General features: G+C 43.4%; 1 protein-coding gene across 3 annotated transcripts in view; it reads right to left on the minus strand.

Moving 5' to 3' along the window:
- LOC132096346 (astrotactin-1-like) overlaps positions 1 to 12,819 on the minus strand; it is a 295,271-nt gene that overhangs the window by 136,654 nt on the left and 145,798 nt on the right. For all 3 annotated transcript variants that reach the window (XM_059501638.1, XM_059501637.1, XM_059501636.1), the window contains one exon: positions 8,780 to 8,974. In XM_059501638.1, coding sequence (XP_059357621.1) covers positions 8,780 to 8,974 — 195 coding nt within the window. The remainder of the gene's footprint in view (positions 1 to 8,779; positions 8,975 to 12,819) is intronic.

Consider the following 12,819-nt stretch of genomic DNA (forward strand, 5'->3'; position numbering starts at 1 on the left):
TTCCATCAACATGAGGGGCTGGGTGGACTCCCACATATTGTGGTTATCAGGTAGTAGGCTTCATCAGGCCTCTCTGATGGTGAGCTCCCACATTCTGTGGTTGTCAGGTAGTAGGCCTCACCAGGCCTCCCTGGAGGTTTAGCTCCCACATACTGTGCGTTTCCACTAAATAGCATATTGTGGTTTTCATATAGTTGGCTTCACCAGGTCTCTCTGAAGGCGAGCTCCCACATACTGTGGTTGCCAGGTAGTAGGCCTCACCAGGCCTCCCTGGAGATTTAGCTCCCACATACTGTGCGTTTCCACTAAAAAGCGAGCTCCCATGGTTTGTGGTTGTCAGGTAGTAGGCCTCACCAGGCCTCCCTGGAGTCGAGTTCCATATTACTTTCAGTTTCCACTTGAGGTGGTTATCTGGTAACAGGTAGTAGGCCTCTCTAGGCCTCTCTGTAGGTGAACTCCCACATATTGTGGTTATCAGGTAGCAGGCTTCACAGGTCTCTCTGAATGTGAGCTCCCACATACAGTGGTTGTCAGGTAACCTTTTAGTACAGACGCTAAGCCTGTGTACTTTCTCAAAACCACATGGTGGTCAGTGTGCACGTTAACGCTTTGCACACTGTCTGAAATCCACGTAAGTGGTAAGTGTGCACGCAAGATTCTGCACACTTTCTGAAATCCTGTACGGTAAGGGTTACGCGCTCCGCTTCGTTCCCTTTCTTGAGATGATTAGCCCCGGGGTTCCTTGGGCTTCATCCAACCGGTGTGTATTTGTTATACACCTCAAGAATCGCCCCTCAACATGGGGGCTGTGTGAGCAATTCTCACGGTAGTTTAGCAGCGCTCCCCTTTTCTGAAAGGGTCACCTATGAGCATGCTGCTCGGAGCTCGGAGTCCTCCTCTCATGGGAGACTGATTCTCGGTTCTTTCAGAGCGCTCCAGTACTACATACTGTTTTGAGACACACTGTGAGAGCAGACATCCTGCTGAGGCAGGGGCTGAGGCTCGGGGAATGGCGCCTTCGCACCAAGGTGTTGAAGAGGTTGGCCAGACTTGGGTGGATCGGTTTTGCGGCTCGAGAGAGCATCACACTATCCCCTCTGGCTTCCTCTGACTCATCCAGCTCCATTGGGGGCTGGACGCCATGGTACACACGTGGCCGAGGCTTCATCTGTACGTTCCGTCCTCCAATTGCTCTGCTCCCGGGCCATTCCATCTACGAGCTGCTCTATCAGAGTTCCACGAGAGCCCCTCCTTAGAACAGTATTTGTAAATCCATGTTATGGTAAGTGTGCACGTGAAGTCTTTGCAAACTTTCTGAAATCCACACTGTGGTAAGTTCGCACGCTAGTACTCTGCGTTCTTTCTAAAATCCTATATGGTAAGGCCTTCGCACGGCTGCTTCGTGCCCTTTCTTGAGTCGGTTAAAGCCCCGTTCATCTTGGGCACCACTCCACCCAGGTATCCTCTGATACCTATCTAGAACACGGCGCCGCTACTAGAGTACTGTTGGGACAGCTCTTTCTGCAAGTTTTTGCGAAAGCTAGCAGTAGCCCCTGTGTGACAGGCAAGACTTGGTAGAAGAAAGTGCTAGGTTCTTAGCCGTATCCCTTTAAAGGAATCTTTTGTGTTTCCAAGCCTTCAGCTCTACCCCGGGCAAGGGCCCTACAGGTAAGTTGGGTATGTAGCTTAGGCCTTTGGCCGTAAGGGATAATGTCATAGACAGCCGTCGAACCATCCCAGGGGCGACTCCCGGTGAAGTGGTAGAGTTGGTAGTGTTTGCCATGATTCTGGTCTGCACTCCCCTCAGCATGGCGGCGTGGGTATACTGTTCCCCATAGTGTCCCCTCAGAGGACGCAGTTCGAAGTTCCCTTGACAGGGAACGTCTCAGGTTATGAATATAACCATGGTTCCCTGAGATGGAATGAGACACTGCGTCCTCTAGCTCCCTGCCATGCTTCGGACGCAAGCTTCACGAAGAAGATAAGTGACGGGTCCTACGGGCGCGTATTTATAGTCGTGCTGGTAGTGACGTCAGAGGCTGTCGCCGGCCAACACGTTGGCGTTTTTCAAAGTATGCTTCAGACACGGGTCACAACGAGGTGTTCCCCATAGTGTCCCCTCAGAGGACCCAGTGTCTCGTTCCCTTTCAGGGTACCATGGTTACATTCGTAACCTGAGACGTTTCTTTATAGAATCAGACCCTAAAACAGCAAAAACAGTGCATACAAATAAATGCTAGTATTAGCAAGTACTATTTCTTAGTGAATTCCCCCTTCAGTTTTCAAAGTGAAATAAAAAACATTTAATTTCCTGCCACTGCTCATCCTGAGCACCAGAATTTCAACTATTTCCTCAGGTCTGAAATTAATAGTCAAAACCCTGCTGTACATGAAGGATTAATGGACTTGCCGTATCCCCCTTTTGTTCAACTAAAGATCCAATAGATTCAGCTGGCCCAATTAAGCCCGATTAAACCCAACCTGCTTATGGTCACTTTTAATTTGCTCCTCGCCATTCCACATAATTAGAGGTGTGTTAGGCCTGGGCCTCTCAAAAGGTGAAGAGAACAGCACAGAGAATAAGTCCTGATCCATGAGGTCCAGTTGTGCTTTTCAAAGTCTGTCTGAACCCAACGTCTCTCTGGGTGCCTCCAAATGAGATCAGAGCTTTTGAGATTTGGCTTCTTGATAATATTAACTCTCTTCCCACTATTTCTCCATCACTCAGGCCTCCCTCCTCCCATACTACACCAAAAAAACCATGTGGAGTAAATGGATAAACTGCTGCAGGAAACTGTGCCTGTCAGTGTTTAATTTAAGGGCCATCAATGACTTTGCATGGTGACCTTTAAGTTGAGCTGACCAAAGTGCTCTTTAAATTAGAGGGACTTTCAAGGGTCTTTGTATGTAACAAGATAGAGATTCTGCTGTGCTGTATTTCACAGGATTTGTGCTTTTATTAAATCGGACTTGATGATTAAATATTAGAACTGCAATCTAAGATCTACAAAACAAAGACAATTTCAGACAAATACTAGACATAATTTTTGCTATCAATAGTAGAACAAACAAAATATTTAAAAGGCATTGTAAAGCTAAAAATATTCATAATATTTGGGCGGTTGGGGGCTGGGCGGGAGGCATACAAGAAAAGTAAATGGGGTTCCTCTTAAGGAACTCAAGCTGCGTCGAAATGCTAAGGGGATGCCTTAGGCGTGACCACACTCTGAATCACGTGTGCATGCATCCAATGGGAGGGGTGACTTGGCATGATGTAACGGACTCTTGCGAGTTGTCTGTCCTCCGGTGCAGCATCGTCCCTGAAGGCTCAGACATTGCCTTTCCATGCCGCATGAGAACTTCCTCAGAACTGGTGGGCAATGGTCAGGCTTGATCTTGCTTGTACACCACGGCGGTATAGCAGGCTTACCAAGCCGATCTGCCGAAAGAGATGGATGAGGGCGAAGAGATTAAATCTGAGGATATCACAGAGCTCTGACGAACTGCTGATCTGTCTCTCTGTGCCACCAAAGAGACTTCCTGCACCATCATCAGGTCTATGGCAGCACTAGTGGTGGTGGAAAGACACCTGTGGTCGAACCCTCTCCAAGTGTAACCACACAAATCACCTGTGTAATAAGTTCAAAAGATGGGCAAGATGTCACGTGCAGGGAGACATAGCGACCAAGAAGCTAAAAAGCATGTGTGATGGAAACAGCGGCAGCTTTCTGTCATTCCACAAGTGCTCTGTGTGTGTGTGTTTCAGTCTCTATCCATTTGTGAGTCTTAATTAATGTTGTCTGTCCCTCACTATAAGTCATGCCAAATGTGAGTCATAAGACTAAACAGTTGGGCAAGAGCAGGCAACGTTTCAAGCTGTGTGTTTCTCCATGCAGGCACTACATTACGGGTGGGGGTGATGCGCGGGTTGATCCAAAATGAGCGGGTGCCCGCGGTTGCCCGCGGTTGCCCGCGGTTACGAGTCATCCAAAAATATATTTCCTACTAAGACTATTGGTCCTACTAACCAATGTAAAAAAAGTAGCTTGAAAAAAGAATGTTTAGTAGAAGTCAGTTTAATGTTTTGTGTGAAGGAAAAAAAAGCATACTAGCATAAGCTGTTTTGTTTAACTTACTTAGATACTCAAGTATTTGTTCACAACAATCCCTAGGCTATTCAAATTGAGTCATCTGAATAAACATTGTACATGGAACAATATTGCACAAGTTCCCAGCATGCATTGCTGCTTGAAAACATTTTGTGTTCATTATTAAAATATTAGAATTGTTTTAAATCTTACTATCTTAATGTATGCTGCTGCTGTTGTCACTGTCAGTTAGCTGTCATGTGGATCAGAGTTCATATTTTTACTGATTTAAAATGTATTGATCCTCACCATGGTTGAGAATCGTGTGCTGAGGTATGTGCATCTCATTGCAATTAAATTAATGCTTGTTGTCTATAAGCATAAATGCTTGTCTTCATTTACAAGAAACTAGTACTATGTAGAAGGCTTTGAACAATATACTTTAATTTTGTCTATATATATAAAAAAAGGATTATTATAGATGTTAAGCAGTGCAAAATTCTAAGTGTCTTTGGTTGTTTAACAACTTTTAAAAAATTAAGTAGATTGACTTTTATTCAGATTATATGTTTATATATTTCGTTTGATATTTAAGTTAATTTAAGTTGATCGAGTTCAATAGGTTGTCTATTTATTTATGTTAGGTCAACTGTTTGTTTGATTTTGCAGTTTAACTATAATGGAGAAATTATTTTTTACATCAAAAATTTTTGAAATGGTTTACTAATCAGATTATCATATAACCTAACATATAGCCTAACTTTTCAATGACAAATGATAACAAAGATGATCCCTGATGCTAGCTGGTTACGTAATGTGACATTAATCAGTTCTCATTACTACTAGCGGTCTTGGTATAATCAATACTAACAGAAATAGTCAAAAACTTACCTTACATGAAGAAATCCATGCAAGAGTAGTAAAAAATTATGGGCGTGTTGTTCAGCCTGACAAATATGACGCAATATCGATGTGCACATGCGCTGTAAGCCCTTGTAGGAAAATCTGACGGGTAGGATAAAATGTCAGGACACCGGCAGGATCACTTGCATTGCATGTGAACTAAAATCAGCGTGTGCCTCAGATTTGAGAAATATAGGCTATATATTACAGAAAGCTTGAAATGTCTTCTTTTAAATGAAAATATTCAAAAAAAATTAAAGGGCTACTCTCTGATGATGTAATCCATATGAAATGTGCATTTCTCACTGGCGTTCATGGCGAGTCTGCATTGTCAACTTCATCTTTGCAGCGACACAGAAAACACCAGTTTATTACTAAACAATAAAATGACTCCTTGCTTATTTTCGAACCAGCAGGCCATTCTGGGTTGAGCGAGACCCCATGGAATGAGCGAGCGGATCGGGATATTCAGAAATGCGCTCTCCGCTCACGAGCTCTGATCGGAACAAACCCGAGCCTCACAGTCTGCTGACCTTGCAGAAACATACAAATAGACATAGCCAGACTAGACTATTTTAGTACAAATTATGAGCTTACTGACGATTTTGTATAATTCTTGACAAAAATATAATATATTATGGTATTAATTTTTTTTTTTTTTTTAATTTGCCTAGTTAGTTTTGCCTACGTTCCTATGGCCCAATGACGCTACGATGAGCATTTACTGCTTTTTAAAAATGCGGGTCAGGAAGCGGGTCGGGTACATTATTTTATTCAATTTTTTTTGCGGTCCGAGTTGCGGGCGGGTTAGTTGAAAACGTCGGTCGGGTGCGGGTTATTAATACATTGACCCGCGCATCACTGGTGGGGATACACAAAGTCTGTATGTTTTCTGCTTGGAAGCGAAGCATGGAGAGTTAGCTATCAAGGGAGCTGACTGCCTGCATTGCAAACATCTGCCACTGCGTACGCTTTCGCCTTTCTAGGTGGGAGCCTTCACTAGTGCTCCTCGTGGTGCCAGCCCCACTTCTGCCAAAGCAAGAAGCTGCAGTCGTGGGTATTGCAGATAGACCCTTTCTTCTTCCTCGCTCACCAGATCCAGCGCCCGCTCTCTGGGATCGGAAGCTCAGCAGTCTTCTGGGAGTGCTTCAATCATTCTCCAATCCTGGTATCATTGCGATACTGGGAGGCTCGATACCTCTTCGAAAGTCTCTAGAGCAGCTAGTTTGGCCATTCCCCTGCCGGTCCGCTGCTTCAGGGCACCTGATGTAGCCATTCTGATTACAACAGAGGTTAGTCTCGAGAGACTGATTCCCTTCATAGACTATTTGGCTGTATGGAAAACTCTCTCTCAATGGGTCCTGCACACTGTAAAGAGAGGCTACAGAATCCAGTTCGGTTCTCCTCGTTTCAACGGGTCATTCCCACTCCCACTACTCTGTGACTCCAGGGCATTTGCATACTCAATTACATTAAAGATTGGTTGATATTAACTAAATCAGAGCATCGAGATGACATTCTTGCTAACATGAAAAAAGTGGAGTTAAGACTAAACGGCAAGAAAAGTGTGCTTTCTCCAGTATGGAGAACCACTTATCTTGGCATGGTGTGGAATTGGACCAAGATTCAGGCACAACTGTTTCCTGCTTGAATCAAGTCAATCCTCACTGTAGGCGTGAGAGTAAGAGTAGGCCAGTCACTCACTTTCAAGTAGTTTCAAAAAGTGCTGGGTCTGATCGCAGCTGCGTCCAACATGATACCTTTTGGCCTGCTGTACATGAGACCCCTACAGTGGTGGCTCAAGAACAAGGGGTTCTCCCTAAGGGGAAACCTGCTCTGCATGCTAAAATCTGCACGGCGATGCCTAGATGCCTTAAACATGTGGAGAAAACCTTGGTTCTTGTCTCAGGGCCTGGTGCTGGAAGCTCCTTGTTGTACGCAACAGTGGCATCCCTCACCATTTGGGGTCTGTCACCTCCCCTGGTCTGTGGAGTGGTTGCCATTTCATGTGGCACATCAACTGCTTCGAGATGCTGTGCATGTTTCTAGCATTAAAAAACTTTCTACCAGACGAAAGAGATTGCGTGTTGGTGCACACTGACAACACAGCAGTTGTGCCTTATATTAACCACAAGGGAGGTCTGAGTTTGTTACCCCTGTCTTGTAACCCTGTTTGTAATGCCTGTCGAACTCCAGGACATCTGCAACGCTGCTGGTTGGTCCACAACCCTACTGTTCGTCAGGTTCTATGGCCTTGATATGCAAGCCACTCTGGGCTCCTCTGTTCTCTCGCTCTAGCTGTGCTCTTCCACACTACGCAGGGATTTGAAAGACTGGCAGCATGGGCATACTTGTTCCCATAGTGGCTCAATGCAGCTCGAGTACCTGAAGGCGAACGTGTCTAGGTTATGCATGTAACCCAGAGGGAACAAGACCCTGTGTCTCCGTGCCATACTTCCGGCATCCCTGCGAGCACTTACTTAATTTCCAAGAAGCTGCCATTGTATCCACTGCACATGCTTACTGGTCACTATGTCATCCTTCTCATGATGTCTCGTCCATCCATTGGACTGATTACACACGATTCAGAGCATGGTCACACTGGAGGCATTACCGTAGCATTTCCCGTAGCATTACATGCATAGCCTTAAGACGTTTTCAGCATTCTTCCTTTTATGTATTTAATTTAATTATTTTCATTTAATTTTATTTTTTCATTTATTTAATTCGGGGGTTCCACAAAAGAAAGAAGTGCACACAGGTTTAAAATTACATGAGGGTGAGTAGATGGTGACAGAATTCTCATTTTTGGTTGAACTATACCTATAAATTGTTTGCTGGCCTATGTAGTTAAATTATTCTCTAAAATAGATGGTTTCCAACAATTATATATTTATGCACTAAGTTGCTTGGCTAAATAAATAAATAATTCTACATTATAAAAGAGTTTAATGCTAATAAAATAAAATATTTGGTGGAAAGAATTCTATTCACTTTGATTGTTTCTAGTTGTGTCCTCTTTTGGAGGGCCAAACAAAGTAGTTTCTCTTTCGCAACAAACAGTGACTCCATGACATCGCAGCAGCGGCAACAGCGAGAATAAAAACGTTTTAAAATAGTAAAATAGTTTGTTTGCAACTTAACATATCTTCTTTGTAAAACTCCAAAGAGAAAGGAAAAAATTAAATCACATCATATGACACCTAAAGATATTTATATGTCATACTGGTAAAGGCATACATAAATGTTACATCTACATAGTGTATAGTGATCATCGATTAAAAGGATATTTTGTGAGCATTAGAGTTTTATCATATTAGTACTCCCACCAATATAAAAAAGACATATGCCACTTTCAGTCAGAGACGTGCCAGGGCGGGTAGAGCACATGCTATGACTTGTAATTTCCTGATCCTATCTTTCTCTGTTTTCCTTATCATATCATGTCACCTTGCCATTGTCCTGTCAATATAATTGACAAAAGCTCCAAAATAAAATAAATAAGCCAGCGGAGTATATGTGTTATGCTTAACAGTCAACTCCACTTTCCAAACAAACTAAACAACACCCCTTAAACCTGTTAATGTCACTGCAAAAGCAGGCTCCACTGATGTATAATTCATATTTCTGAACTGCACATAGGAGTTTTTGATTGAATAAATCCAAGAGAAAGATAAATATGAAATTCATTATCAGAACACATTATCAGAACAATATTGCTATTAAAAATGGGTAAAAAAAAAAAAAAAAAAAGCACTGGTAAAATCAAGTGCATTGTAAATCATCACCTGAAGGAAGCCTTAAGGATCTGTCCTGATGTAATCTCTTTGGTGTGGTTATTGTAGCCATAGAAGAGGTCTCCAAACACAGTCTGGTTGGCTGGGATGTCAGCTATGTCCGCACAGTCCACTCCCTCAATGCAGGCCTCTGACAACGGCTGACATGAGCGACCGTCTGCTCCTCTCTTATAATCTTCAATACATCTACAAACACATGGCAATGAGAAAAGAATATGAGCTAAAGGAAGAGAGGAAAGGAAAGTATGTCTGCCAAAGTAAGATAATGCATGCCACTATCAGACACACCAAATTATTCTTTATGATACTTTTTTCATAATTTTACAAAATTGGTAAAGTCATCAAAAACTATGAAATCATACAAATGTGAATATGGAGTACATTGTCAGTAAAGCAGGTCACATTAATTCATTGTTGACCTGTCTGTGCACAATACTGGTGATGAGTGATTTACCATTATTATTATTATTATTATTATTTTAAATGTAGAAATAAAAATGAGATCATGATTATTTATTATGCATTATATATGCCTATAATAAATTAGGATTATGGAATATTATAAAATAAAGTAATCAGTTATCAATTGAAATCAAATCATGCTTTTTAAATTAACTAATTAATAAATGTAATGTGAAACAATGAATAGAAACCATTATGACATGCATTGTAAAACGTTTTCAAAGCTGTAAATTAAACAAGAAGAAAACACTATTTCAGCATTTCAAAATTTCACGCTCAATTCAGTGAGATACTTGCTATTTATTTGGAATTATATCTAAAGTTTTCTAGCAGTTTCTGGGTGAAAATAGTTTTACCATCTTTTTGTTTTTTTGTTTTTTTCAGTGCATTCAGTGCAACTAATTCAATAAAAAGACTAAAAATATTACATTAAAATAAGTAAGGAATCATAATTACATTATGAATGCATTAGCTTTTATAGTTTTTATTTTTTCCCCTTAATCATAAGGACATCACTTCATGAAACAGAGCATTGTGTCGTACTAGTTCAGCATTCAAAACTAGGGGTACAGGTAATGATCTCACAGTGTAGCATCTGTCATGAATTTAAGGTTTTCAATTCTTTTTATTTACTGCAAAACATTATCATTATAATAGCATGACAGCTCACAGGAGTCGTTTATATTCATGGGACTTTGAAACTTAGCTGTCACGTCTGCTCTGTACTACACAAGCAACAGAGAGAAAGAAGTGTCAGGGCTTAAACGCTCAGTCTCACTTCTCTTGGTAACACACTACAGTTTTACAGGAAACTGTCATCAGCGTAGGTGAGACACATCCTCTCACTTGCACATCCGTAGCACAGACAACGATTTAAGTGGCTTCAGATTGCCTGTCACATTACCAGGTTCTCCAGAGAAAAAGAGAATTATGCACATTTGCCAACTTTAGTTGAAGTGACATGCCTATAACATCGAATGATCTCTGAGACTCTGAATAGGTCAGGAAAAAGGTTGTGTTAGCAGGGAAGAAGATGTAAGACAGTGGCTATTTATTCTACTTGGCTCATATTCTCTACAACTGACACATGAAAGTCTGTAAGTTGAAGGAATGGTTAGTGTTGGGTGATGCATGTGATGTCATGTCAGAGTAAAAGCAATTTCACCAAGACATGACAGGACACAGAAATGGCATTTGAGTTGAGTTCCCTTTAAAAAGAATAATATAAAGACTACAATTTTTTCTTCTTTTTTGAAAGAAGAAATTAATATTTTTATTCAGCAAGAATGCACAAAATGGATTAAAAGTGACTCTAAAAATTATCTTCAACATTGATAATAGTAGGAAATGCTTCATGATCACCAAATCAAAGATGTTAAAATGATTTCTGAAGGATCATGTGACACTAAAGACTGGAGTGATGATGCTGAAAATTCAGCATTACTCTCACAGGAATGAACACATTTTTACATTTTAAATATATACTAAATTATAAAACAGTTCCCTTTCAGTCGGTAACTCTCGACGCAAAATGGGATATCACTTCGATAGACCAATCTATTTAGAGTGTAAACTAAACAAGCCAATGCACATGCAATTATTGCATCCAGCTGCCGCTGATCACAGCGTGAGTATATGAAGGCAGCAGGTGCAATGCATACCAGCTTTTCACTTTGGAGCCGAGCATTAGTATTGTTCTGCTCAACCGTGCCTGCTGTGAACTACGAGTTCAGCACGCTCTCGGAAGCGTCGTGTGTTGGCGAGATGCGCTTCAGCCGTTCCTGTGTTGAGTGGGTTGCCAGTACCTTTCTTCCCGGGAGTGCATGATGAGCTCACCAAGTCATGGAAGGCACCTTTTACTGTCAGAAACCGGCCGATGAGCTCCTCCTCCCTCACCACCCTCAATGGTGGTGCAGCGAAGGGGTATTTGGCAATTCCGCCAGTGGAGTGCGTGGTAGCGATGCAGTTGTGTCCTAAATCCGCCTCCTCCTGGTGTAGAGACCCAGTACTGCCTTCCCGGGCCTGCAGGCAGTCGTCGAGTCTAACCGGCGGTGCCTATGTGGCTTGCGTGGAAGCTGCTTCCGCCTTACACGCCATGGCATTATTGCAGGTGTACCAGGCTCAGGCACTGAAGGACCTGCACGTGGGTGGTCATGATCCAGCGGTACTGGAAGAACTCCAAACCTCCACTGACCTTGTGCTTCGAGCAAAGAAGGTCACAGCGAATTGGCTGGATTGTTAGATGTCCACATTAGTGGTCTAGGAGCACCATTTCTGGCTGTGTCTGGCGGACATGAGGGACACCGACAAGGTCTGGTTTCTCAATTCCCCTGTGTCCCAGACCGGCCTCTTCGGTGACACAGTCAAGAGCTTTGCCTAGCAGATCTTGGCTGCCCAGAACGGTGGCCCCTTGCATCCGCCCCTGCTCCCATGCCACATCCGCTCTGCCAACCTCTGGAACCAGGTGAGCCCTGCACCCCACACTCACACAACACTCTAGCCTGCTCACAAGCTGCCGAGTTGGGTCCCTGGGTTCCACCTCACTGCCCCACCCCGGGTATGGCTGTGGTTCCACTAGTCCCGCTTGAACGGTTTCTAAGCGCCTGGTCAGCGCTGCAGTCTCGCTGGCTTCTACAGACCATCAGCCTCGGCTATGCAATTCAGTTCGCCTGGTGTCCACCCAAGTTCAGCGGTATCCACTTCACTACAATGAAAGCAGCCGATGCTCCTGTTCTGTGGGCAGAGATCGCAGTCCTACTGGCGAAGGACGCAATAAAGCCAGTCCCTCCAGCCGATATGAGGACTGGGTTTTACAGCCCTTACTTCAAGGCGGTGGGTTACGACTGATCTTGGATCTGCAAGTATTGAATCAGGCCCTTTATTGGCTTCCATTCAAGATGTTGACGCAGAAACGCAACTTCGGGTGCATCCGTCCCCAAGATTGGTTTGCAGCGTTTGACCTGAAGGACGAGTACTTTCATGTATTGTTCCTTCTGTGCCACAGACCTTTTCTGCAGTTTGCGTTCGAAGGAAGGGCATATCAGTACAAGGTCCTGCCCTGCAGGCTGTCCCTGTCTCCCCGTGTCTTCACGAAAGTCGCGGAGGGGGATCTTGTTCCCCTCAGAGAGCAGGGTGTTCACATTCTCAACCATCTAGACAATGGGCTGATACTAGCACAATCTCGGGATCAGTTGTGCGAGCACAGGGATTTAATGCTCCGGCACCTGAGCCTGTTGGGCTTTCGGGTCAACTGGGAAAAAAGCAAACTCTCACTGACGCAGAGAATCTCTTTTCTCGTTATGGAGTTGGATTCGGTCAAACAGACAGCACACCTCACAGAGGAATGTGCACGGTTGGTGCTAGCCTGCTTGAATACATTCAAGGGCAGAACAGTGGTCCCACTGAAACAATTTCCTTGAACTGTCTCAAAGGTCACTTACGAGACAAGCATGTGCTGGTCCAAACGGACAACCGTTGTGAACATCAACAGACAAGGTGGTCTGCTTTCCCGTCACATGTCACAACTCGCCCGCCTCCTCCTCCTTTGGAGTCAGAAGGTTCTGAGGTCA

The sequence above is a fragment of the Carassius carassius genome, chromosome 20 (assembly GCF_963082965.1).
Source record: "Carassius carassius chromosome 20, fCarCar2.1, whole genome shotgun sequence".
NCBI lineage: Eukaryota > Metazoa > Chordata > Actinopteri > Cypriniformes > Cyprinidae > Carassius > Carassius carassius.